This window comes from Saccopteryx leptura, chromosome 3 (genome assembly GCF_036850995.1).
Source record: "Saccopteryx leptura isolate mSacLep1 chromosome 3, mSacLep1_pri_phased_curated, whole genome shotgun sequence".
In the NCBI taxonomy this organism is placed as follows: domain Eukaryota; kingdom Metazoa; phylum Chordata; class Mammalia; order Chiroptera; family Emballonuridae; genus Saccopteryx; species Saccopteryx leptura.
The window spans coordinates 126,692,969-126,719,966 of NC_089505.1; the positions used below are offsets into that span (position 1 = coordinate 126,692,969).

General features: G+C 43.5%; 2 protein-coding genes across 2 annotated transcripts in view; one reads left to right on the forward strand and one right to left on the reverse strand.

The window, feature by feature from the left end:
• The window catches only part of ECHDC2 (enoyl-CoA hydratase domain containing 2), a 234,551-nt gene that overhangs the window by 30,592 nt on the left and 176,961 nt on the right, over positions 1-26,998 (reverse strand). The gene's annotated exons all lie outside the window — the stretch shown is intronic.
• The window catches only part of ZYG11B (zyg-11 family member B, cell cycle regulator), a 92,674-nt gene that overhangs the window by 24,000 nt on the left and 41,676 nt on the right, over positions 1-26,998 (forward strand). The window contains exons 2-3 of the mRNA XM_066376333.1: positions 9,026-9,191; positions 22,948-23,702. Coding sequence (XP_066232430.1) covers positions 9,026-9,191; positions 22,948-23,702 — 921 coding nt within the window. The remainder of the gene's footprint in view (positions 1-9,025; positions 9,192-22,947; positions 23,703-26,998) is intronic.

Here is a 26,998-nt window from a genome sequence, read left to right on the forward strand (position 1 = left end):
AACTAAGGTCCCGCAACAAAGAATTGATGCTTCTCATCTCTCTCCCTTCCTATCTGTCTGTCCCTATTTGTCCCTCTCTCTCTGACTCTCTGTCTCTGCAAAAAAATAAATAAATAAAAATTTGTGTTGGGCCAGATTGAGTAATTAAAATGAACTTTCTGCCCTGGCCGTTGGCTCAGTGGTAGAGCGTTGGCCTGGCATGCAAGAGTCCTGGGTTCGATTCCCGGCCAGGGCACACAGGAGAAGCGCCCATCTGCTTCTCCACCCCTCCCCCTCTCCTTCCTCTCTGTCTCTCTCTTCCCCTCCCGCAACCGAGGCTCCATTGGAGCAAAGTTTGCCCGGGCGCTGAGGATGGCTCTGTGGCCTCTGCCTCAGGCGCTAGAATGGCCCTGGTCACAGCAGAGCAGTGCCCCAGATGGGTGGAGCATCACCCCCTGGTGGGCATGCCGGGTGGATCCTGGTCGGTCGCATGCGGGAGTCTGTCTGACTGCCTCCCCGTTTCCACTTCAGAAAAATACAAAAAAAAAAAAAAAAAATGAACTTTCCTGTTTGTTTTTCCTAGAAATTATTGTCTTTGAACTATATGGGTTACCTCATGATACCACTGAAATCAGACTTGACCTCCTCTCCTATATTTTTTGGTAGGAGCTGTGTGTGTGTGTGTTTTACCGAGAGAGAGACAGAGAGAGAGACAGAGAGACACATCTAGGAACAGACAGGAAGGAAACATCAGTTCTTCTTTGCAGCACCTTAATTGTTCATTGATTGCTCATATGTGCCTTGATGGAGAGGGACACCTGCCAAGCCAGTGACCCCTTACTCAAGCTAGCGAACTTGGGCTTCAAGCCAGTGACCTTTGGGCTCAAGCCAGCAACCATGGGGTCATATTTTTGACCCCATGCTCAAGCCAGCGACCCCATGCTCAAGCCAGATGAGCCTGCACTCAAGCCAGTGACTTTGGACTTTCAAACCTGGGTCCTCTGCATCCCAGGCAAGGCTCTATCCACTGTGCCACCACCTGGTCAGGCAGTAGCAGCTTTGTTTTTACTCTGCCTGGTAAAGAGAAAAATCTCTCCAGCAGGAAATTCCAGGAGATGAATTGTTTAGACACCAAATTCTAACTTTTGTTTTATCCTTTCTTTGTTAGTCCTTCTGTGCTGCTGCTATTTGTTTAAAAATGAAATAGGAAACACTGATCTCTCAATACTTCTGTGTTAGCTTATATTACTGGGATATGGGGAATCACAGGTGTCAGTTTGGTTTTGGAGTAGATCTCAGATAATCTGAGTACAGTGCTAGTTATGGTCGCTTGATATATAACCTCTCTATTCTTTACCTTTATTTCTTTTTTTTTTTTTTTTTTTTTTTTTTTTTAGCAAGAGAGATAGGAAGGGAGAGAGATGAGACTCATCAATTTGTAGTTGGGTCACTTTAAGTTGTTCATTGACTGCTTCTTGAATGTGCCCTGACCAGGGGGCTCCAGCCAAGCCAGGATACCTTGCTCAAGCCAGTGACCTTGGACTTCAAACCAATGACCTTTGGGCTCAAACCAGCAACCCTGTGCTTAAGCTGGTGAGCCTGCGCTCAGGCTGGCTGAGCCCACGTTCAAGCTAGTGACCTTGGGGTTTTGAACCTGGGACCTCAGTGTCTCAGGTCGATGCTCTATCCACTGTGCCACCACCATCCAGGCTCTGTTCTTTATTTATCTTTAAATGGGGGATCATTATCCTTGTTCATATCACGGAACTGCTTTGACTATCAGGTGAGATAATATATTTGGAATTCGTAAAGTTGAAAGGTAGTGTAAGGAGGGGGTTTCTTTGAAAAGGAAAAGTTTATGCGTTCCAAAAACCTGCCTTTGTTCCTTGCTGGACATATTTTACCAACTGGAAAGAAATTTTTTAGAATGACTAACCAAATATTCTAAGTGTTCATATATTACTGCCTGTGATTGTTCTCCTAAAATGACTTCTAAAAATTATGTACTCTCCTCTGACAGTTATACAAGTTTCGTTTATTTTCCCTTCTACAAAACAAATAGGTTACAGTACTTTGAAATTTAGGTGGAATTTGAGGTAAAAGGGCAACTTGTTTCTTCTGAGTGATGAATTTTAAATGTTTAGGCACATGGTACGATAAAGAGTAAAAAAAGGGCCCTGGCCGGTTGGCTCAGTGGTGGAGCGTCGGCCTGGCGTGCGGGAGTCCCGGGTTCAATTCCCGGCCAGGGCACACAGGAGAGGCGCCCATCTGCTTCTCCACCCCTCCCCCTCTCCTTCCTCTCTGTCTCTCTCTTCCCCTCCTGCAGCCGAGGCTCCGTTGGAGCAGGGATGGCCCAGGCACTGAGGATGGCTCTGTGGCCTCTGCCTCAGGCGCTAGAATGGCTCTGGATGCAACAGAGCGACGCCCCAAAGGGGCAGAGCATCGCCCCCTGGTGGGCATGCCAGGTGGATCCCCGTGGGGCACATGCGGGAGTCTGTCTGACTGCCTCCCCGTTTCCAGCTTTGGAAAAAGGCAAAAAAAAAAAAAAAAAAAGCAGAAGGAATTTATTGTTACAACTCAGGAAATAAGAATAGGCAAAGTTCTGTGAGGCAGAAGTAGAATTTGATCATTTCCTCTGAACTTTCTCTAAGTGTCCAGCTGTAGAGGAGACTGGAATATGTCCTTATCAAAATGATTTTGTGCTCAGGTAAAAATAAGAGGTTTTATTAATATGGAAGTAGGGAAGAACAGAATTAGAGTCGGCAGTTAACAGCCTTTGCCACATTGTGGCCAACCATTTAATTTTTATGAAGTCTGTTTCCTCATCTATAAAATAATATCTATTACCCACTTTACTCATTCATTACAATATGAAATATGTCAATATGAAAGTACTTTGTAAACTGTAAAATATTTTAATAATTTTTTATTATACATATAGCATGCTGTATAGAAAATTTAATTTATTCAGAGAAGAAAACTGATAGCACATCACCCAGAGTTAACTACTATTAACATTTTGATGTATTTATTTCTTTTTTGGGCTCATTTTTTTATTTTTCAATTATAATTGACATACATTTTATATTATTTTCAGGTGTACCTCCCAATGATTAGACATTACATAACTTACTAAGTGAGCAACCTGATAAATCTTGCACCCATCTAACATCAATCATAGTTATTAGAATATTACTGACTATATCCCCCATGACTATTCTGTAACCAATTTGTACTTTTTTCTTTTTTTTACAGAGACGGGGGGAGGGGGAATAGACAGACAGGAAGGCACGAAGGGAGAGAGATGAGAAGCATCAATCATCAGTTTTTTGTTGCAACACCTTAATTGGTCATTGATTGCTTTCTCGTATGTGCCTTGACCGTGGGCCTTCAGCAGACCGAGTAACCCCTTGCTCGAGCCAGCGACCTTGGGTCCAAGCTGGTGAGCTTTGCTCAAACCAGATGAGCCTGCGCTCAAGCTGGCGACCTCGGGGTCTCGAACCTGGGTCCTCTGCATCCCAGTCTGACACTCTATCCATTGTGCCACTCCCTGGTCAGGCCCAATTTGTACTTCTTAATCCAACCTTTTTACCCATCTCCCCAACCGCCCCATCTGTTCTCTGTACCTATGAATCTGTTTCTATTATGCTTGTATGTTTATTTTGATTTTTAGATTCATTTGTTGATAGATATTTATCTATTGCTATTTTTTGTTCATACTTTTTATTTTTTCCTTTTTTTAAAAGAAGACCCTTAAATATTTCATATAATGCTGGTTTGGCAGTGATGAACTCCTTTAGCTTTATCTTGTCTGGGAAGCTCTTTTTCTGACCTTTGATTCTAAATGGTAGCTTTGCTGGGTAGAGTAATCTTGGTTGGTTATGGGTCCTTGCTTTTCTTTTTTATTATTATTTTTTAATTATTATTATTATTAAGTGAGAGATGGGGAGGCAGAGACAGAGTCTCATATGCTCCTTGACCAGGATCTACCTGGCAAGCCCCCTACCAAGTGATTCTCTGTCTGTCTGGGCTACTGCTCTGTTGCTCGGCAGCTGAGCTATTTTAGCGCCTGAGGCAAGGTCATGGAGCCATCCTCAGTGCCCAGGGCCAACTTTGTGAAAACTGTTAGAGCCATGGCGTGGGAGAGGAAGAGAGAGGTAAAGAGAGATAGAGAGAGTGAGAGGGGAGGGGTGGAGAAGCAGATGGTCGCTTTTCCTGTGTGCCCTGACTTGGAACCAAACTCAGGACTTCTACAAGCCGGGCTGACACTCTACCACTGAGCCAACCGGGCAGCCCTTGCTTTTCATCGCTTTGAGTATCTCTTGCTACGCCCTTCTGGCCTGCAAAGTTTCTGTTGAGAAATCGGCTGACAGTCTTATGGGAGCTTTCCTGTAGGTAACTAACTGCTTTTCTCTTGCTGCTTTTAAGATTTCTCTTTGTCTTTAACCTTTTGTATTTTAATGATGCTGTGTCTTGGTGTGGGCCTTTTTGGATTCATCTTGTTTGGGACTTTCTGCACTTCCTGGAATTGTATGTCTATTTCCTTCACCAGGTTAGGAAAGTTTTCTCTCATTATTTTTTCAAATAGGCTTTCAATTTGTTGCTGTCTTTCTTCTCCTTTCAGCACCCCTATGATGTGAATATTGGTATGTTTGAAGTTGTCCCAGAGGCCCTTTACACTGTCTTCATTTTTTTTGGATTCTTTTTTCTTTTTGCTGTTCTAACTGGCTGTTTTTTGTTTCCTTATATTTCAGATTGCTTATTTGATTCTCAAGGTTATCTACTTTATTGTTGATTCCCTGTAAATAATTATTCATTTCAGTTCACATATCCTCATTTCTGACTGGTTCTTTTTTATTGTTTCCATGTCCTTTTTTATGCTATTGAAGTTCTCACTCAGTTCCTTGAGCATCCTTATAACCACTGTTTTGAACTCTTTATTGGTAGTTTGCTTACCTCCATTTCATTTACCTTTCTTTTCTGGAGATTTCTCCTGTTGTTTCGTTTGGGACCGGTTTTGTTTTGTTTCCACATTTTGGCTGCTTCCCTATATTTGTTTCTGTGTATTAGGTAGAGCTGCCATATCTCCCAGACTTGGTAAAGTGACCTTGTGTAGTAGGTGTCCTGTGGGGCCCAGTGGTGCAGTATTCTTTTTTTTTTTTCATTTTTCTGAAGCTGGAAACGGGGAGAGACAGTCAGATAGACTCCCGCATGAGCCCGACCGGGATCCACCCAGCACGCCCACCAGGGGCGACGCTCTGCCCCCCAGGGGGCGATGCTCTGCCCATCCTGGGCGTCGCCATATTGCGACCAGAGCCACTCTAGCGCCTGAGGCAGAGGCCACAGAGCCATCCCCAGCGCCCGGGCCATCTTTGCTCCAATGGAGCCTTGGCTGCGGGAGGGGAAGAGAGAGACAGAGAGGAAAGCGCGGTGGAGGGGTGGAGAAGCAAATGGGCGCTTCTCCTATGTGCCCTGGCCGGGAATCGAACCCGGGTCCTCCGCACGCTAGGCCGACGCTCTACCGCTGAGCCAACCGGCCAGGGCTTGTGCAGTATTCTTTATTACCCAAGATGGGTGCTTCAAGTGTGCCCCTATGTGGGTTGTGTGCATTGTCCTGTTATATTAATAGTTAAGCCTTGATTGATGTTGCTATCACTGGGAGGAATTGACCTCCCCTCCCCCCCAGGCCTATTGGCTGTACGGAATGGCTGCAACTACAACAGAGGAGCTGCTGTGCAGGACTCAACTCTACAGAGCTGACTTTGCTTCAGTGGGGCTTTGGTGCTCATGGAGTCTGACCTTTGAATCTGCTGCTTATGGAGATGGTAGGGCTGTAATCCAGCGTGGTCTGAAGCTGTCCACTGGTTGTACTGTCCACTGGTTGACTCTGCGGCCTCCAAGGAGGTGCTAGGTCAGCCACCACCTGTGCCTTGTCTGGGGCCACCCAGCATGAGCTACAGAGCAATCTACAGATGACTGCTACTTATGCTGAGCTTGGAGGTGCCCACAAGAGGTCAAGCTGCAAACCAAGGTGGACTGCTGCTAGTGCTGGGCTTGGGGCCACTTAGCAAGAGATACTGAGTATGTAGAGGATAAATGCTACTTGTTTAAGAGATTTTAGGAAAGTCTGAACATGAGGCGAGAGAGGCCAATTGTATGGAAAAGCCACTGGAAATGGCTCAGGTGGGTAGGGTCTTGGGGGATCACTAGGGTAGGGCAAATAGTATGAGTCAAGGTGATGGAGTTCACATATGGTACCTACTGCTGGCTCTGCGGGAATGGGGAGGTGTCTCAGAATAGGAACAATGGCCTCTACTAGCACTGTCTGGCAGAAAGCTGTACTCCCCCCCCCCCCCCAGCTCTTGCCCTGATGCCCGACAACTCAGTTTCTTCCCATATGTCTCTGGTTCCTTACAAGCTGCTGCCTCAATACTGGAACTCAGAGGGAATGAGTTTGAGTAAGTCTGTGTACAGGCTCTTTAGGAGGAGCTGCCTGGGACTCCAGCAGCCTTGTGTCTTACTCAGTTATAATCCCTATTGGTTTTTACAGCCAGAAGTCATGGGGACTTCTCTTCTTGGCAATGGATCCCTGGATTGTGGGGTCTGGTGTGGGGCTGGGACACCGTGCTCCTCAGGGAAGACCTCTGCAGCTGAGATATCCCTTTTGATTTTTATCTACCACACAAGTGTGGGACCAGCCCATTCTGTGTCTCTTCCCTCCCTATGAGCCTTGATGTGACTTCTTTAAATCCATAATTGTAGAGCTTCTGTTCAGTTCAATAGTAGGTGGTTCTGAATGATGGTTGTTCTGTAGTTTAGTTGTATTTTTTTTTTTGTATTTTTCTGGAGAAGCAGGGAGACAGAGAGACAGAATCTCCTATGTGCCCAACTGAGATTCACCCGGCATGCCCACTAGGGGGCAATGCTCTGCCCATCTGGGGCGTTGCTCCATTGCAACCAGAACCATTCTAGTGCCTGAGGCTAAGGCCATGGAGCCATCCTCAGTGCTCTGGCCTACTTTGCTCCAATGGAGCCTTGGCTGTGGGATAGGAAGAGATAGAGAGAAAGGAGAGGGAGAAGGGTGGAGAAGCAGATGGGCACTTCTCCTGTGTTCCCTGGCAGGGAATCAAACCCGGGACTTCCACATGTCTGGGCCAATGCTCTACCACTGATCTAGCTGGCCAGGGCCTAGTTGTAATTTTAATGTGGTTGTGGGAGGATTCAAGTACTACATTTACCTAAGCCACCATCTTGACCAAAGGGCTATAGTATTTCTTTTTTTTTTTTTAATTTTTTTTCTTTTTTGTATTTTTCCGAAGCTGGAAACGGGGAGGCAGTCAGACAGACTCCCGCATGCGCCCGACCGGGATCCACCCGGCATGCCCACCAGGGGGCGATGCTCTGCCCCTCTGGGGCGTCGCTCTGTTGCATCCAGAGTCATTCTAGCGCCTGAGGCAGAGGCCACAGAGCCATCCTCAGTGCCCGGGCCATCTCTGCTCCAATGGAGCCTTGGCTGCGGGAGGGGAAGAGAGAGACAGAGAGGAAGGAGAGGGGGAGGGGTGGAGAAGCAGATGAGCGCTTCTCCAGTGTGCCCTGGCCAGGAATTGAACCCGGGACTCCTGCAGTCCAGGCCGATGCTCTACCACTGAGCCAACCGGCCAGGGCCGTATTTATTTCTATAATTAAAACTCTTTACACTGCCTGACCAGGAGGTGGCGCAGTGGATAGAGCATCGGACTGGAATGCGGAGGACCCAGGTTCAAGACCCCGAGGTTGCCAGCTTGAGCGTGGGCTCATCTGGTTTGAGCAAAGCTCACCAGCTTGGACCCAAGGTCACTGGCTTGAGCAAGGGGTTACTAGGTCTGCTGGAGCCCCACGGTCAAGGCACATATGAGAAGGCAATCAATGAACAGCTAAGGTGTCACAACGAAAAACTAATGATTGATGCTTCTCATCTCTCTCTGTTCCTGTCTGTCTGTCCCTATCTATCCCTCTCTCTGACCCTCTCTCTGACTCTTTCTCTGTCTCTTAAATAGATAAATAAATAAATAAATAAATAAAAAGATTTTAAAACTCTTTACCCTTAAATTTGTGTGCTTATTCATGCCCAGATAGCTTGATAACAGGAACAGATAGATGTTCTTACTGCAGGATCACTCTTACTCTCTAAAGTAAATAAGTTAATTAATTTAAAAAATTTGTGTGCTTATTAGTTTTTTATTTCTCAGGTTGGAATAACTGGGTAACATTTTTCTTTTTTGAGAATGCTAGCACCTGTAAAACTTTTTTTTAATCCAAATAAATTTATCATATTTGAACTCTAGAGCAGTGTTTTTCAATCACTGGTCTACAGATGGACCTGGTTTACCAGAAAATTCATGCTGGTCAGCAAAAAAGAGTTAACCACCCTTATGTATGAAAATTATAGACCCAGTGATCTTACTCAAATTCACTTATGCTCAGGGTGATTTCTGCCTTAGGGGTCCCGGAAACAATTCTATTTTCACCGGTCCCCAAGCATAAAAAGGTTGAAAACCACTGCTCTAGAGGTTAGGATGGGGATTTTGTAGGAAATCAAGTTGGAAAGTAAATTGAGGCTCTATTTTAGAACTCAAGCATTAATCTAATAATCTAAGATTTTTTTTTTTTTTTTTTTTTTTTTTGTCTTTAGGCCCACGGGAAGCCATTAAAGGTTTGAGCAGAGAAGAGGTACTGGGTGGTAATTTAGGAAGATTAATCTGTTGTACCTCTGAGGTCTTTCCTGATCATCCTTGACTTATTAGGGCACCCTGCTATGTGCTTACATACTATTCAATATGTCCTCTATTATAATATTTAATGAGCTTTATGTAAATATTTATTTAAATGTTTTTCTTCTACTTCTTGAGAACATGCATCACGTGTTGTATTGCCTAACAGTATCTAGCATATGGCATGCAATGAGTAAAAATACTTGTTTAATGTGGAATTGAATGTTTTTTCTCTACTTTTTTTGCAAACTAACTTGTCTTTTGTGTTCTCTTTATGTTTCTTCCTGGGCTCCAAGGAGGAGGCATCTCCCTATTCCTTACTTGATATCTGCTTGAATTTTCTGACTACACACCTTGAGAAGTTCTGTTCAGCAAGACAAGATGGAACATTGTGTCTGCAAGAACCTGGAGTATTCCCACAGGAAGTGGCTGATCGACTGCTTCAGACCATGGCGTTTCATGGTAAAAAATAACATAAACAGAGGAAACAAAAATTGGTGCTGTTAATTGGCATTGTATTTTGAAGTGCTACTGTGGTCATTTAATTATTTTCTTAGAAGTAACAGAAAAGGCCAGATGAGCCTGATGCCAGGAAAAGAAACTCATTTTTTTTTTGTATTTTTCTGAAGTGAGAAGTGGGGAGGCAGAGAGACAGACTCTCACATGCGCCCGACCAGGATCCATCCAGCATGCCCACCAGGGGGCAATGCTCTGCCCATCCAGGGCATTGCTCTGTCGCAATCGGAGCCATTTTAGCGCCTGAGGCAGAGGCCACAGAGCCATCCTCAGCACCTGGGCCAACCTTGCTCCAATGGAGCCGTGGCTGTGGGAGGGGAAGAGAGAGACAGAAAGTAGAGGAAGAGGGGTGGAGAAGCAGATAAGCACTTCTCCTGTGTGCTCTGGCTGGGAATTGAATCCAGGACTTCCACACGCTGTGCCTATTCTCTACCACTGAGCCAACTGGCCAGGGTGAAATTTATTTATTTTTTAGTACACTGCCACTTTTGTGTAATTTGGAGTCAGCATTTTTTTTTTCTAATCTGGGCAAATTACTCTCTTCTTTCTTCTTTTTTTGCCTTGAGAAGCCAATCTCATGGCAAAAATAACTTCTCTTACTTTCAAAGTATACATTTAGAAATCTGCTGGTATAAAAAAATACCTTACACCTTTATTTGTCAGAGGGAGAATCAATAAATGCTGTTGTAGCCCTGGCCGGTTGGCTCAGTGGTGGAGCGTCGGCCTGGCGTGCAGAAGTCCCGGGTTCGATTCCTGGCCAGGGCACACAGGAGAAGCGCCCATCTGCTTCTCCACCCCTCCCCCTCTCCTTCCTCTCTGTCTCTCTCTTCCCCTCCCGCAGCCGAGGCTCCATTGGAGCAAAGATGGCCCGGGCGCTGGGGATGGCTCCTTAGCCTCTGCCCCAGGTGCTAGAGTGGCTCTGGTCGCAACAGAGCGACCCTCCAGAGGGGCAGAGCATTGCCCCCTGGTGGGCGTGCCAGGTGGATCCCGGTCGGTCGCATGCGGGAGTCTGTCTGACTGTCTCTCCCTGTTTCCAGCTTCGGAAAAATACAAAAAAAAAAAAAAAATGCTGTTGTAGAAAAACTAGTTTTTGACCTTTGAAATGGAAATCATAGATAATTTAGTACTTCTGTTTTCAAAAATAAGTTCTAAAAATAAATTAGAACAGTCTCATCTGGGAAATTCTAGTTATATATATTGAGGATAATACCTTTATATATAGGCTTTATGAACTCGTACGGTAGGAAATGCAGTGTGTCCGTAAAGTCATGGTGCACTTCTGACCGGTCACAGGAAAGCAACAAAAGATGATAGAAATGTGAAATCTGCACCTAATAAAAGGAAAACTCCCAGTTTCATACTTATTCAGTGCAGTTCAATGTGGACTCACGCACAGATTTTTTAGGGCTCCTTAGGTAGCTATCCCATATAGCCTCTACAGACTCATCACTAACTGATGTCCTACCAGAACAGGGTTTCTCCACCAAACTACCAGTTTCTTTCAACTGCTTATCCCACCAAGTAATGTTATTCCTATGTGGTGGCGCTTTGTTATAAACGCGCTGATATTCACGTTGCACTTTGGTCATGGATTCGAATTTAGCAAGCCACAGAACACACTGAACTTTCCTCTGTACTGTCCACATCTCGACTGGCATGGCCGTGGGCTGCTCCACTGTATACACGGTGTTACATCATCATCTGCACATGCACACATGCTGCCACATCATCCTACAGAAACTGGGTTTTCCTTTTATTTGTTACAGATTTCACATTAATGTATGCGTGAAAGGAGTCATTAATGAATGCAGAGGAGGCTCAATAGAAGTAAAATGTATAAGAAGGAAATTCCAGAGAAGAAGAAAATTATTGAACATCTGTTGCATGGCAGATAGTATGTTAGTTGTTGAGGGTGCAATATTGAACATAAATGTTGCTTTCATGGAGTGTATAGTCCAGTGGGAGACATAATTAAGAAACAAACAAACATGGAATTATAAGTTGTGATAGATTCTCTGCGGGAAAAAGAACATGGTTCTCAGGGAAAATAAAAAAGGAAGTCATCTACATTTGCTTGGATAGTGAAAGAAGCTTCTGCAAGGAGGTGATAATTAGGCTTACACCTGAATAATGAGAAGGAGGCAGGTCAGTAATGTAAAAATAAGGCACCTCAGCACTTCCCAATAATTCCTGAATATTTCTCTGATCATTATTTGTGTTCTTAATGATTGTTTCAGATGTTCTTTGTTCTTAGACTTTCTATCACTTATTCTTAGCAAGAATATTGAAGTCATCAGATGGAATTTCCTTAATCCCATATGAGCACACCTTCAAATTTTGTGTAGTGCTCTCTTTTATTAAAATTAAACTTCCTATTTTTAAGATAATTTTCAATTTGCATGGAGTTTTAATAAATAATACAGATGATGTTCTCTTTCTCCAGTGGTAGTATCTTGTAAAACCATAGTGCAGTATTAACAACTAGGGTACTGACATTGATATGGTCAAGATTTCCATCTCCACAGGATTTCTCATGTTGCCCTTTTATAGCCACAATCACTTCTCTCCTGCCCCGTACACTTCCGTAAACCTGGCAACCATTTCTGTCATTTTGTAATTTCAAGAATGTTACATAACCTGACTAGGCAGTGGCACAGTGGATAAAGCATCAGACTGGGGCATGGAAGACCCAGGTTTGAAGCCCCGAGGTCACCAGCTTGAGCGCGGGCTCATGTAGTTTGAGCAAGGCTCACCAGCTTAAGCCCAAGGTCGCTGGCTTGAGCAAGGGGTCACTTGCTCTGCTGGAACCCCCCACCCCCACAGGTCAAGGCACATATGAGAAAGCAATCAATGAACAACTAAGATGGTTCAATGAAGAATCGATGCTTCTCATCTCCCTTCCAGCCTATCTCTCCCTCTCTCTCTCTCTCTCATTCATGCTTAAAACACAAAATAGTTTATCAGTTTGTATAACCATTCATCCACTGGGATAAATACCCAGGAGTGCTCCTGCTGGGTTGTGTGGTAGTTACATGTTTAGATTTTAAGAAAACTGCTAGACTGTTTTCCGAGTGGCAGTAGTACTGTTTTACATTCCTACCAGCAATTTGTGACTGATGCAATTCCTTCACATACTTGCCAGACTTTGGTGTTATTACTACTTTTTAATTGAGTTTTTCTGATAGGTATATAGCCATTATTTCTTCAAGTATGTACTTTTTCAACCCTGCCCTCATATATATATATAAAACACATTTATTTGGGAAATTTGAGCAGTCAGGTGATCTCCGCGACTAATAGATTAAAGAGTTTCAAAATGAAGGATTAATATACTATTGTTACATGACATGTTTAAATTTTCTTCAGAATATTTTTTTCTTTTTTTATTATTATTAATTTTAATGGGGTGACATTATAAATCAGTGACAACATCTCCAGATTATTTTGACATTTGATTATGTTGCGTACCCATCACCCAAAGTCAAATTGTCTTCCGTCACCTTCTATCTGGTTTTCTTTGTCCTCCCCCTCCCCCCCCCCCCGTAACCACCACCCTCTTGTCCATGTCTCTGAGTCTCATTTTTATGTCCCACTTATGTATGGAATCATATAGTTCTTAGTTTTTTTCTGATTTACTTATTTCACTCAATATAATATTATCAAGGTCCATCCATGTTGTTGTAAATGATCCAGTGTCATCATTTCTTATGGCTGAGTAGTATTCCATAGCATATATGTACTAAAGCTTTTTTTTTTTTTTGTATTTTTCTGAAGCTGGAAACGGGAAGGCAGTCAGACAGACTCTCGCATGCGCCCGACCGAGATCCACCCGGCACCCCCACCAGGGGGCGATGCTCTGCCCATCCAGGGCGTTGCTCTGTCACGACCAGAGCCACTCTAGCACCTGGGGTAGAGGCCAAGGAACCATCCCCAGCGCCCAGGCCATCTTTTGCTCTAATGGTGCCTTGGCTGCAGGAGGGGAAGAGAGAGACAAAGAGGAAGGAGAGGGGGAGGGGTGGAGAAGCAGATGGGCGCTTCTCCTGTGTGCCCTGGCCAGGAATAGAACCCGGGACTTCCGCACGCCAGGCCGACACTCTACCACTGAGCCAACCGGCCAGGGCCTGTACCAAAGCTTTTTAATCCACTTGTCCACTGACAGACACTTGGGCTGTTTCCAGATCTTCGCTGTTGTGAACAATGCTGCCATAAACATGGGGTTGCATTTCTCCTTTTGAAACAGTGCCATGGTGTTCTTGGGGTATATTCCTAAAAGTGGACTAGCTGGGTCAAAAGGCAGTTCGATTTTTTATTTTTTGAGGAATCTCCATACCGTTTTCCACAGTGGCTGCACCAGTCTGCATTCCCACCAGCAGTGCAGGAGGGTTCCCTTTTCTCCACATCCTCATCAGCACTTATTCTGTGTTATTTTGTTGATGAGCGCCATTCTGATTGGTGTGAGGTGATATCTCATTGTGGTTTTAATTTGCATTTCTCTAATAATTAGTGATGTTGAGGTTGAGCATTTTTTCATATGCCTATTGGCCATCTGTATGTCCTCTTTGGAGAAGTGTCTATTCATTTCTTTTGCCCATTTTTTTTTTTTTTACTGGGACAGAGAGTCAGAGAAAGGGACAGACAGGGACAGACAGACAGGAACGGAGAGAGATGAGAAGCATCAATCATCAGTCCTTCGTTGCAACACCCCAGTTGCTCATTGATTGCTCTCTCACATGTGCCCTGTCCGCAGGCTTTCAGCAGACCGAGCAACCCCTTGCTCGAGCCAGCTACCCTGGGTCCAAGCTGGTGAGCTTTTTGCTCAAGCCAGATGAGCCCGCGCTCAAGCTTGCGACCTCGGGGTATTGAACCTGGGTCCTCTGCATCCCAGTCCGATGCTCTATCCACTGCGCCACCGCCTGGTCAGGCTGCCCATTTTTTTTATTGGATTGTTTGTCTTCCTGGTGTTGAGTTTTACAAGTTCTTTATAAATTTTGGTTATTAACCCTTTATCAGACGTATTGTTGAATATGTTCTCCCATTGTGTAGTTTGTCTTTTTATTCTGTTCTTATTGTCTTTAGCTGTGCAAAAGCTTTTTAGTTTGATATAGTCCCATTTGTTTATCCTGTCTTTTATTTCACTTACCCGTGGAGATAAATCGGCAAATATATTGCTGCAAGAGATGTTGGAGAGCTTACTGCCTATGTTTTCTTCTAAGATGCTTATGGTTTCATGGCTTACATTTAAGTCTTTTATCCATTTTGAGTTTATTTTTGTTAATGGTGTAAGTTGGTGGTCTAGTTTCATTTTTTTTACAGGTAGATGTCCAGTTTACCCAAAACCATTTGTTAAAGAGGCTATTTTTACTCCATTGTATGTTCTTACCTCCTTTGTCAAATATCAGTTGTCCATAAAGGTGTGGGTTTATTTCTGGGTTCTCTGTTCTGTTCCATTGATCTATATGCCTGTTCTTATGCCAGGACCAGGTTGTTTTGAGTACAATGGCCTTGTAGTATAACTTGATAACAAGAAGTGTGATACCTTCCCCTTTATTCTTCCTTGTCAAGATTGCTGAGGCTGCCTGACCAGGCGGTGGCGCAGTGGATAGAGCGTCGGACTGGGCTGCGGAGGACCCAGGTTCGAGACCCCAAGGTCTCCAGCTTGAGCGCAGGCTCATCTGGTTTGAGCAAGAGCCCACCAGCTTGAACCCAAGGTCGCTGGCTCCAGCAAGGAGTTACTCGGTCGGCTGAAGGCCCGCGGTCAAGGCACATATGAGAAAGCAATCAATGAACAACTAAGGTGTTGCAATGCGCAATGAAAAACTAATGATTGATGCTTCTCATCTCTCTCCATTCCTGTCTGTCTATCCTTCTCTCTGACTCTCTCTCTGTCTCTGTAAAAAAAAAAAAAAAGATTGCTGAGGCTATTCGTGTTCTCTTTTGGCTCCATATAAATTTTTGGAATATGAGTTTTATATCTTTGAAGTATGTCATTGGTATTTTAATTGGTATTGCATTGAATTTCTAAATTGCTTTGGGTAATATAGACATTTTAATGATATTTATTCTTCCAAACCATGAGCATGGTATATGCTTCCACTTGTTTGTATCTTCCTTGATTTCTTGTATCAATGTTTTATAATTTTCCAAGTACAAGTCTTTAATCTCCTTGGTTAAATTTACTCCTAGGTACTTTATTTTTGCAATAGTGAAAGGAATTGTTTCCTTAATTTCTCTTCTGACAGTTCATTGTTGGTGTATAAAAATGCCTCTGATTTCTGAGTATTAACTTTATATCCTGCCATCTTGCTGAATTCATTTATCGGGTTTAGTAGTTTTTTGACTGACACTTTAGGGTTTTCTGTATACAATATCATATCATCTGCAAATGATAGTTTTACTTCTTCTTTTCCAATTTGGATGCCTTTTATTTCTTCTTCTTGTCTGATTGCTGTGGCTAGGACTTTCAGAACTATGTTAAATAAGAGTGGTGAAAGGAGGCACCCCTGCCTTGTTCCTGATCTTAAGGGAATTGCTTTAAATTTTTGCCCATTGAGTATGATGTTGGCTGTGGGTTTGTCATAGATGGCCTTTATCATGTTGAGGTATGTTCCCTGTGTTCCCACATTGCTGAGTTTTGATCATGAATGGGTGCTGGATTTTATCAAATGCTTTTTCTGCATCTCTTGAAATTACCATGTGGTTTTTGTCCTTCCTTTTGTTTATATGATGAATCACATTGATTGATTTGCAAATATTGTACCAGCCTTGCCTCCCCAGAATAAATCCCACTTGATCTTGATCATGATGTATGATTTTTTTTCATACATTGCTGGATCCGGTTTGCTGATAATTTGTTGAGGAATTTAGCATCTAAATTCATCAGGGATATTGGCCTATAATTTTCTTTCTTTGTGTTGTCTTTGCCTGGTTTTGGAATCAGAATTATGCTTCCCTCATAAAAGGAGCTTGGAAGTCTTCCTTCCTATTGAATTTTTTGAAATAGCTTGAGAGAAGGATAGGAGTTAGTTCTTCTTTGAATATTTGGTAGAATTCACTTGTAATGCCATCAGGCCCAGGACTTTTCTTTGTTGGGAGTTTTTTGATAACTGTTTTGATCTCATTTGTTGTAATCAATCTGTTTAGGTTTTCTGATTCTTCCAGATTAATTTTTGGAAGATTATATGTTTCAAGGAATTTGTCCATTTCATCTAGATTGTCTAATTTTTTGGCATACAGTTCTTCATAGTATTTTCTTACAATATTTTGTATTTCTGTTGTGTCAGTTGTTATTTCTCCACTCTCATTATTTGAGTCCTCTCTCTTTTTTTCTTGGTGAGTCTGGTTAAATGTTCATCGATCTTGTTTACCTTTTTTTTTGTATTTTTCTGAAGCTGGAAATGAGGAGGCAGTCAGACAGACTCCTGCATGTGCCTGACCGGGATCCACCCAGCGCCCCCACCAGGGGGCGATGCTCTGCCCATCCAGGGCATCGCTCTGTTGCTACCAGAGCCACTCTAGCGCCTGAAGCAGAGGCCATGGAGCCATCCCCAGCGCCCGGGCCATCTTTGCTCCAATGGAGCCTTGGCTGCGGGAAGGGAAGAGAGAGACAGAGAGGAAGGAGAGGGGGAGGGGTGGAGAAGCAGATGGGCGCTTCTCCTGTGTGCCCTGGCTGGGAATTGAACCTGGGACTTCTGCACGCCAGGCCAATGCTCCACCACTGAGCCAACCGGCCAGGGCCTTGTTTACCTTTTCAAAGAACCAGCTCCTGGTTTCATTGGTCCTCTGTATTGTTTCTTTAGCCTGTATGTCATTTATTTCCACTCTGATCTTTATTATTTCCTTTCTTCTACTACCTTTGGGCTTTACTTGCTGTTCTTTTTCTAGTTCTTTTTGATGCAGGGTCAAGTTGTTTATTTGAGCTTTTTCTAGCTTTTTAAGGTATGCCTGTAATGCTATGAACTTCCCTATCAGGACTGCTTTTGCTGCGTCCCATAAATTTTGAGTTGATGTATGCTCATTATCATTCGTTTCTAGGAATTTTTAAATTTCTTCTTTGATCTCAACCCATTCGTTATTTAATGACATGCTATTTAGTTTCCAAGTATTTGAGTATTTTTCAGTTTTTCTGTTGTGGTTGATTTCTAGTTTCATGCCATTGTGATCAGAGAAAATGCTGAATATGATTTCAATCTTCTTAAATTTGTTGGGACCGCTTTTGTGCCCTAACATGTGGTCTATCCTAGAGAATGTACCATGAGCACTTGAAAAGAATGTATATTCTGCTGCTTTAGGGTGAAAGGTTCTGAAGATATCTATTAAATCCAGTTGATTTAGTGTGTCCTTTAAGTCTGCTGTTTCTTTGTTAATTTTTTTTTTGAGGATCTGTCTAGTGATGTTAGTGGGGTATTGAAAACCCCTACTATTATAGTATTGCTGTTCATCTCACCCTTTATATCCATCAAAGTCTGCTCTATATATATAGGTGCTCCTACATTAGGTGTGTAGATATTTATAATGGTTATATCTTGCTGTTGGATTGTTCCCTTTATCATTATATAGTGACCTTTTTTATCTCTTTCTATAGCCTTTGTTTTAAAGTCCATTTTGTCTAATATAAGTATTGCTACCCCAGCCTTTTTTTTTCATTTCCATTTGCATGAAATTTTTTTTTCCATCCTTTTACCTTCAGTCTGTGTGCATCTTTTGTTTTAAGGTGTGTCTCTTGTAGACATCATATGTATGGGTCTTGTTTTCTTATCCACGCAGCTGCCCTCTGTCTTTTGATTGGATCATTTAATCCATTTACATTTAAGGTTATTATTGATATGTAGTTGTTTATTGCCATTTTATTCTTTAAAGCTATATTCGTCTTTTGCTATATTCTTTTTTCCCTTTTGATCTGTTTACAACAGGCCCCTTAGCATTTCTTGCAGCATTGGTTTGGTTGTAGTGAATTCCTTGAGTTTTTTTGTCTGGGAAGCTTTTTATTTCTCCTTCAATTTTAAACGATAGCCTTGCTGGATAAAGTAGTCTTGGTTGTAGGCTCTTGTTCTGCGTTACTTTGAATATTTCTTGCCATTTCCTTCCGGCCTCAAGTGTTTCTGTTGAGAAGTCAGATGTCATCCTTATGGGGGCTCCTTTGTAGGTGATAGTCTTTCTTTCTCTAGCAGCTTTTAATATTTTCTCTTTATCACTTAGCTTTGGTATTTTATTTTTATATTTTTGTAATTTTCTGAAGCTGGAAACGGGGAGAGACAGTCAGACAGACTCCCGCATGCGCCTGACCGGGATTCACCCGGCACGCCCACCAGGGGCGACGCTCTGCCCACCAGGGGGCGATGCTCTGCCCCTCCAGGGCGTTGCTCTGCCACGACCAAAGCCACTCTAGCGCCTGGGGCAGAGGCCAAGGAGCCATCCCCAGCGCCCGGGCCATCTTTGCTCCAATGGAGCCTTGGCTGCAGGAGGAGAAGAGAGAGACAGAGAGGAAGGAGGGGGGGGGGGGTGGAGAAGCAAATGGGCGCTTCTCCTATGTACCCTGGCCGGGAATCGAACCCGGGTCCCCCGCACGCCAGGCCGACGCTCTACCGCTGAGCCAACTGGCCAGCTTTGGTATTTTAATTATGATGTGTCTTGGTGTAGATTTCTTTGGGTTTCTCTTTAATGGAGTTCTCTGTGCTTCTTGAACTTGTGAGACGTTTTCCTGAATTAATTTAGGGAAGTTTTCAGCCATGATATGATTGAACAAAGTCTATCCCTTGTTCTTTCTCTTCTTCTTCAGGAACCCCTATGATGTGGATATTATTTCTCTTCATGTTGTCACAGAGCTCTCTTAGAGTTTCCTCAGACTTCTTGAGTCTCTTTTCTTTTTTCTGCTCTGCTTCCGTACCTTCATTTATTATGTCCTCTAACTCGCTGATTTGATTCTCAGCTTCATCCATCCTGCTTTTAATTTCTTCCATTGTGGTCTTTATTTCTGATATTGTATTTGTCATTTCTGACTGATTCTTTTTTACTATTTCAATGTCTTTCTTTATATTTGCTATGTGTTCATTTAGGTGTCCGTAATGACCATCTATTGTTATTCTAAGATCTTTGAGCATTCTAACAATCATTATTTTAAACTCTGCATCTGGTAATTTGGTTATATCTGACTCATTCAGTTCCTTTTCTGGGGATTTCTCTTGATTCATTTGTGTTGCATTTCTCTGCCTTCTCAGTTTGTCTGTGTATAAGAAGGTTTTGGCCTCTGGAGTCCAATGGGTGTGGCCTCTGTGTTTCTTAAGTGTGTTCTGTCTACAGACTTTCCACCCCCTCTGCCTCTGCTGCCTAGGGCGTTGGGGTATGGGTGTTGCCAGTGCCAGCCTGCTGGGGCTCTAGCTGCAGTTTCCACCTCTCCTCTATGGGAGGAGCTGTGATCATGTGCCTAGGTCTACAAGCCTCGGGGCCTTGGCCTTCGCCCCACCCCCACACGTGGGGTTATGCCCCGTGCTGGGCAGCATGCCTTGGCACCACAGGCAGGGGTGAGCACCTTTGCTCAGCTGCGTGGCTCCACCTGTTTCCTGGCTTTTGCCCCACCCTCGCCGGAGGAGCCCGCTCTGGTGGACTGCAAGCCTCGGCTCCACAGGCCAGGTGGGGCTGTGCACCCGGCTCAGTCGCGGAACTCTGCCTGTTCTGGGCTTTCGCCCCACCCCCATGGGAGGAGCCGGCTCATGTGTTGGACAGCAAGCCTCAGGCTGCGCACTGGTGCTCTTGCTCAGCGGCAGGATCTCCACCCTTTCCCCGCAGGTGGGATTGCAGGCAGACCCGCAGCTGGGCCTGACCACTTTCTCACTGGGCAATACTGAGCTCATGCCCAGGCCTCAGTGGTGGCTAGCTGGCTTCTGCCCTTGCCAATGGAACCGCACTTCCGCGTTCTGCCGCCTCCCGCCCTCGGGCGAGGCTTCAGCCATGTGCGTGGGGGCGCTGCAGCTCAGACCCTAAGACTCAATACTGTAGTCCCAAAAGCTCCCTCCTTCTAAGCAACTCTGCTCTGAGTGCCAGGGGAGAGCTTGTTTGGCTGGTGTCCTGCTTCCCTTTGCTGGTATTGCTGTTTCCAGGGGAAATACTCGCTTCAGATTTGGGGAGGGACTCAGCCTAGGGGTGAGGGTGACTGACCCTCAAAGTGTTTCTCCCTGTGCCTCCTAGATTATACTCTCTTCCCGCTGCTCCAGTCCTCTCCTCTCTCTCTGTCCCCTGGAGCCCCGGGTGGGTGATTGTGAGAAAGGTTTTCTGTGCGGTCCCTTTAAGAAAAATCCTGGGTCTGAGAAATCTGTCTCTTTCTTACAAACAGTATCCTGACTTGTTTCGCAGCTAAATACTGTCCATATGCCTCTTCTAGGCTCTGGGGATGCAGGCTGGGGCTTTGTTCCTGGGACTCAGGACCCTCCCTTCTCCGCTAAACTCGCTTCCCGCCACGCGAGTCTCTCCCAGCTGCCATTAGCTCCAGGGAGCTGGGCAGCCCTCTCTATTTACGCATTTCCTACCAGTCTCAGTGTGGCTTCTTCAGTGTTCCTTGGTTGAAGAGTCCTCTTAGTTTAGTCCAAAGTTGGTTTTTCCAGATGATGGTTCTTAAAATTAAGTTGTAATCCACTTTGGTTCTGGGAGGTGGAAATTGGTATGTCTGCCTACTCCATCGCCATCTTGCCACCCCCTGCCCTCTTTCACTTCTCCTTCTGGGACTTCAGTGACACAAATAGTTCTGTTCAATTTATTTTTCGGTGTATTATTTTTTCTGTTGTTTAGATTTGAGTGATTTTTATTGTTTTATTTTTAATGTACTGCTTCTTTCCTCTGTTCCGTCCATTCTGGCTGAACCCAACTATTGTGTTTTCCAGTTCTAAAATTTCCATTTGGTTCTTTAAATCTTCTATTTTCTTTTGCTGAGGCTTTCCATTTTTCATCTGTTTCAGGCATGTTTGTAATTGCTCACTTAAGCATTTTTATGATAGCTCCTTTAAAATATTTGTCAGCCCTGGCCAGTTGGCTCAGTGGTAGAGCGTCGGCCTAGCGTGCGGAGGACCCGGGTTCGATTCCCGGCCAGGGCACACAGGAGAAGCGTCCATTTGCTTCTCCACCCCTCCGCCGCGCCTTCCTCTCTGTCTCTCTCTTCCCCTCCCGCAGCCGAGGCTCCATTGGAGCAAAGATGGCCCGGGCGCTGGGGATGGCTCTGTGGCCTCTGCCTCAGGCGCTAGAGTGGCTCTGGTCGCCACATGGCGACGCCCAGGATGGGCAGAGCATCGCCCCCTGGTGGGCAGAGCATCGCCCCATGGTGGGCGTGCCGGGTGGATCCCGGTCGGGCGCATGCGGGAGTCTGTCTGACTGTCTCTCCCTGTTTCCAGCTTCAGAAAAATGAAAAATAAATAAATGAATAAATAAATAAATAATAAAATATTTGTCAAATAATTTTAACGTTTTTGTTATCTCATGTTACCCTCTGTAGATTGTCTTTTTTTAGTTTGAGACCTTATTGGTCCTTGGTATAATGAGGTATTATTTCAAAAAATCTCTTAGAGACTTCAAGGGTTACTATGTTTACTTTATTTGAATTCATCTGACAGGAGGGGACTATAATCTCCAGATTCTTTTTTTTTATTTTTTATTTTTACAGAGACAGAGAGTTAGAAAGAGGGATAGATAGGGACAGACAGACAGGAATGGAGAGAGATGAGAAGCATCAATCATCAGTTTTTTGTTGCAACACCTTAGTTGTTCATTGATTGCTTTCTCATATGTGCCTTGACTGTGAGGCTACAGCAGACCAAGTAACCCCTTGCTGGAGCCAGCGACCTTGGGTCCAAGCTGGTGAGCTTTGCTCAAACCAGATGAGCTCGCACTCAAGCTGGCGACCTCAGGGTCTTGAACCTGGGTCCTTGTAATCCCAGTCCAATGCTCTATCCACTGCGCCACTGCCTGGTCAGGCAATCTCCAGATACTTTTAAGAAGATTTTAGATCTTATTACCTAGTGGCTTAATAATGAACTATAGACATGTATGCTAAGTATATTTATATGTAGATATATATTTGTGTGTATAATAATGTGTCACAGTGAATTAAAGGTTAGGCTAGGAATGCACTAGTAACAAAATAACCCCCAAATCTAGTAGCAAAATACAAAAATACCTCACTCATGGTGCATAAATAAACACTGCAAGTCCAAGGAGGGTTCTGCAGTTACCCTAGAAACCAGGCTGATGGAAGCTTCACTCTCATAAAGCTACATTATTTAGGACTTGAAGGCCTCATTTATCATAGCAAGAAAAAATAGCATGAGAAATCTTGCACTGGCTCTCCGGTGCTTCAGCTTATAGCCCACTGGCCAGAACTAGGGACATGACCCCATATAACTCCAAGGGTGGACTGGGAAATATAGTTGTCCATGTGTTCAGGAAGATGTGGAAAACCACAAGTTAGTAGCAGCAATGTTTACCAGTCCTGATTTCTGCCACTTGCTAACTCTATGATATCGGAAAGCCACTTTTCTAAGCCCCAGTTTATTCTATAAATTGTAGATAATAATAGTTTTACATAAATCAATTGTTATATATGGTAAATGAAATATTGTTACATGGGAGTGTTTTGGAAATATAAAGTTTGCTTGAAATTTTAACTTTACTTTGACCATTTTTTGAAGTTAAAGTGCTGCTTGTTTTTGTTTTTTGTTTTCAGGTCTACTGAATGATGGAACAGTAGGTATTTTTAGGGGCAACCAGATGCGCTTAAAGAGAGCTTGCATTCGCAAAGCTAAGATTTCTGCCGTTGCTTTTCGGAAAGCTTTCTGCCACCACAAGTTAGTGGAACTTGATGCGACAGGTGTGAATGCTGACATCACGATTACAGACATCATCAGTGGGCTTGGCAGTAATAAGTGGATCCAGCAAAATCTCCAGTGCCTGGTGCTGAACTCATTAACTCTGTCCCTTGAAGATCCTTATGAACGGTGTTTCAGCCGGCTTTCTGGCCTTCGAGCATTAAGCATCACCAACGTTCTCTTTTACAATGAAGACCTGGCTGAAGTTGCCTCGTTGCCAAGATTAGAGAGCCTGGATATTTCTAATACCTCGATCACAGACATCACAGCTCTGCTGGCCTGCAAAGACCGACTGAAGTCTCTAACTATGCACCACTTGAAATGTTTAAAAATGACAACTACCCAGATATTGGATGTTGTTCGAGAACTAAAACATCTGAATCATCTTGATATTTCAGATGATAAACAGTTTACATCAGACATAGCTCTTCGCTTACTAGAACAAAAGGACATCCTACCCAACCTCGTCTCTCTGGATGTTTCTGGGAGAAAACATGTGACAGATAAAGCTGTTGAAGCCTTTATACAACAACGGCCCAGCATGCAGTTTGTAGGTTTGCTGGCCACTGATGCTGGTTACTCTGCATTCCTCACAGGCCAAGGACATTTGAAGGTTAGACTTTAAAAATGTATTATTTTGTCAGGCTGACCAGTGTCTTAGATGCATAAGACTTCATTAAGATGAATGTCTAATAATATATGGAACATGTTGTTGAAACAGGGCATTGTATAGATCTTGCTTTATTGTCAGAGTCCTAATTAAAATCCCAACTGACTTTATGACCTAGAGCAAGCTCTAATGTAATTTTTTGAGTTTCTATTTCTTTATTTATAAAATAGATATCATTCCACCCAGCACTGGTGGCGCAGTGGCTAGAGCATCATCCCTTACTACCAAAGTTGCCAGTTTGATCCCGAGGGCATGGCTTGACCCTGAAGTTGACAGTTTGAGCCCTGAGCATGTATGAGAGACAATCAATGGGTACACAACTAGGTGGATCAGTGAGTTGATGCTTCTCTCTCTCTGTGTGTCTCTCTCTCCCTCCCCCCTCTCCTCCCTTTTCTCTCTCTCTCTCAAAAAAAGAAAAAAACCTCAAATCTTTACCCAACCCTCTAAAACCCCTGATCCAACCATTTTCAGCTCTTTTAAAAAGGAAAAAAAATAGGTATCATTCCTACCTTGCAGAATTCTTCTGAAGACTAATAATTATATATGTAAAGTACAAGTCATATAATAGGCCCTGAATAAATGATAGTTCTCGATGATATGTTTAGATATTTGGAACCACTTAAATATACCATTTCTAATGGATCACTAGATCTAATAGATTTAAAGAAACTAGGGATACTCTTTGTTGAATTGATCTAATCTAGTGAGAGATCAAGTTCTCCAAGGAGATCTCGATTGCAGAAATGGTAAAATTTTGCTTTTCTTCGGTTTCTTATGCCTAATGGTTTAAATTCAGTTTAGCAAACATCTATTGAGCTTGACAGTTTGGCATTCAAAGATGGAAAAGATAGAGGATCTGGCTCCCAGGAGCTTAGTCTGATGAGAGTGGTTATGATATCTCAAAAAACAAACAAACTATAGGTATAGTTGCTGTAAGAAGTAGGAGAAATTTCTTCTAACTGGAGAATATGGTATCTGAGTCAGACCTTGAAGGATAGAATGTGGCAAATTTAAGGAAAACTATTATTTTCCTAACATACATTGTATCCTCTAGATGCTTTACATTAACCCCATATTACAGATCCCAAATATAGACTGAGAAATTATATGATTTACTGTTAGTTAGAACCAACATTTGGATCTACACGTCTCGTTACAGAGCCCCGTTTTTCCCTCTTATTACCTACATCACTTAAGCAGAAACATTCTTTGATCTTACCTGGAACAGAAGCAGGGATGGCCTAGAAGTGAATATTGTGGTTGAAATGGCAAGGTATCATTTTTGAGCAACCATCATTGATCTCAATAAAGGAGAAGTAAAGGTTAATTATGAACATCTTATAAACATCTTAATTCCTAGGTTATTTGTAAATTTAGACTTTAAAAAGTAGAATATAGAAAATCATTTTGAGTTACTCTTTTTCATTCAATAAATATTTTATCAGGTGCCTCTGTCTACTAGATACTGTGCCAGACATGGGTATTTTATAGTGAGGCTAGACAGATATAATCTTGCCTTCATGGAGCTTGTACGTCAGTGAGTGAGTCCGACAATCAAATATTATATACTCTCCTTGGCCTGTGGTGGTGCAGGGGATAAAACGTTGACCTGGAATGTCGGGGTCGCTGGTTTGAAACCCTAGGTTTGTCCTGTCAAGACACATACAGTAAGCAGTCAACAAACAACTAAAGTGAAGCAACTATGAGATGATACTTTTTTCTCATCTCCTTCTCTTCACTCTATAAAATCAATAAATAAAATCTTTTAAAAAAATTATATACTGTGTGCACACTCATGCATGTACACTTTAAATATTTATATTATATGCAAATATATTTTATATATTATATATACATAAACACACACATAAATGCTTTAAATTATATAGTGCTGCCTGACCAGACGGTGGCACAGTGAATAGAGCGTCGGACTGGGATGTGGAGGGCCCAGGTTCGAGACCCCAAGGTCACCAGCTTGAGCGCCAGCTCATCTGGTTTGAGCAAGCCCTACCAGCTTGAGCCCAAAGCCACTGGCTCAAGCAAGGGGTTACTCGGTCTGCTGAAGCCCCCTAGTCAAGGCACATATGAGAAAGCAATCAATGAACAACTAAGGAGCCGCAACGAAGAATTGATGTTTCTCATCTCTCTCCCTTCCTGTCTGTCCCTATCTGTCTCTCTCTCTGACTCTGTCTCTGCCACACACAAAAAAAATTATATAGTGCAATACATTACTATATATAAGAATGTTTAACAGAGAGAATTGACTTAGTTAAGCCTTCTCTGAGGAATTAATAAATGAGTGAAGATCTTAAGGGCAAGTAGCTTAATAAAGAACATATTCTCACTTGGTAAAGAGAATAATATATGCAAAAGATGTGTGGTAGGAAGGAGCATATAGTACATCCAAGGAACTAAAGGAAGGCCGCTGTGGCTAGAGCTCAATAGTACAAAGTCACAGTGTGATGAATTGAAGTTGGAGAAGTAGGTGCCAGGGCCAGATTTGGCAACATCACATAAGTCAGGTGCAGGGCAACAGGTATGAGGAACTTACTCAACAACTTGTTATGGAACAAGCTAGATTTCTAGTGCATAGCTTTTTAATGTTCAAGGAAACACAAAAATGTAAATTACTCTTTTAATATTACTTAACTGACTAACAAATAGGTCAGATAGTTAATAATTGTAAAAATCAAAGGGGAAAAAAGCCCTGGTTCAAATACTAAAGAATTGTAAAAATTAAAGAGAAAGAAAGACCTTGATCTGAATCCTGAAGGATGAAAGGAATATGTCCCTCATATATCGAGCTAAATAATCCCAAGGTAAAAGATCCTATAAAAGTTGTGATCCTAGGCCCTGGCCGGTTGGCTCAGTGGAAGAGCGTCGGCCTGGCGTGCAAGGGGTCCCAGGTTCGATTCCCAGCCAGGGCACACAGGAGAGGCGCCCATCTGCTTCTCCACCCCTCCCCCTCTCCTTCCTCTCTGTCTCTCTCTTCCCCTCCCACAGCTGAGGCTCCATTGGAGCAAAGATGGCCCGGGCGCTGGGGATGGCTCCTTGGCCTCTGCCCCAGGCGCTAGAGTGACTCTGGTCGCAACAGAGCAACGCCTCAGAGGGGCAGAGCATCGCCCCCTGGTGGGCAGAGCATCGCCCCCTGGTGGGCGTGCTGGGTGGATCCCGGTCGGGCGCATGCGGGAGTCTGTCTGACTGTCTCTCCCTGTTTCTGGCTTCAGAAAAATACAGAA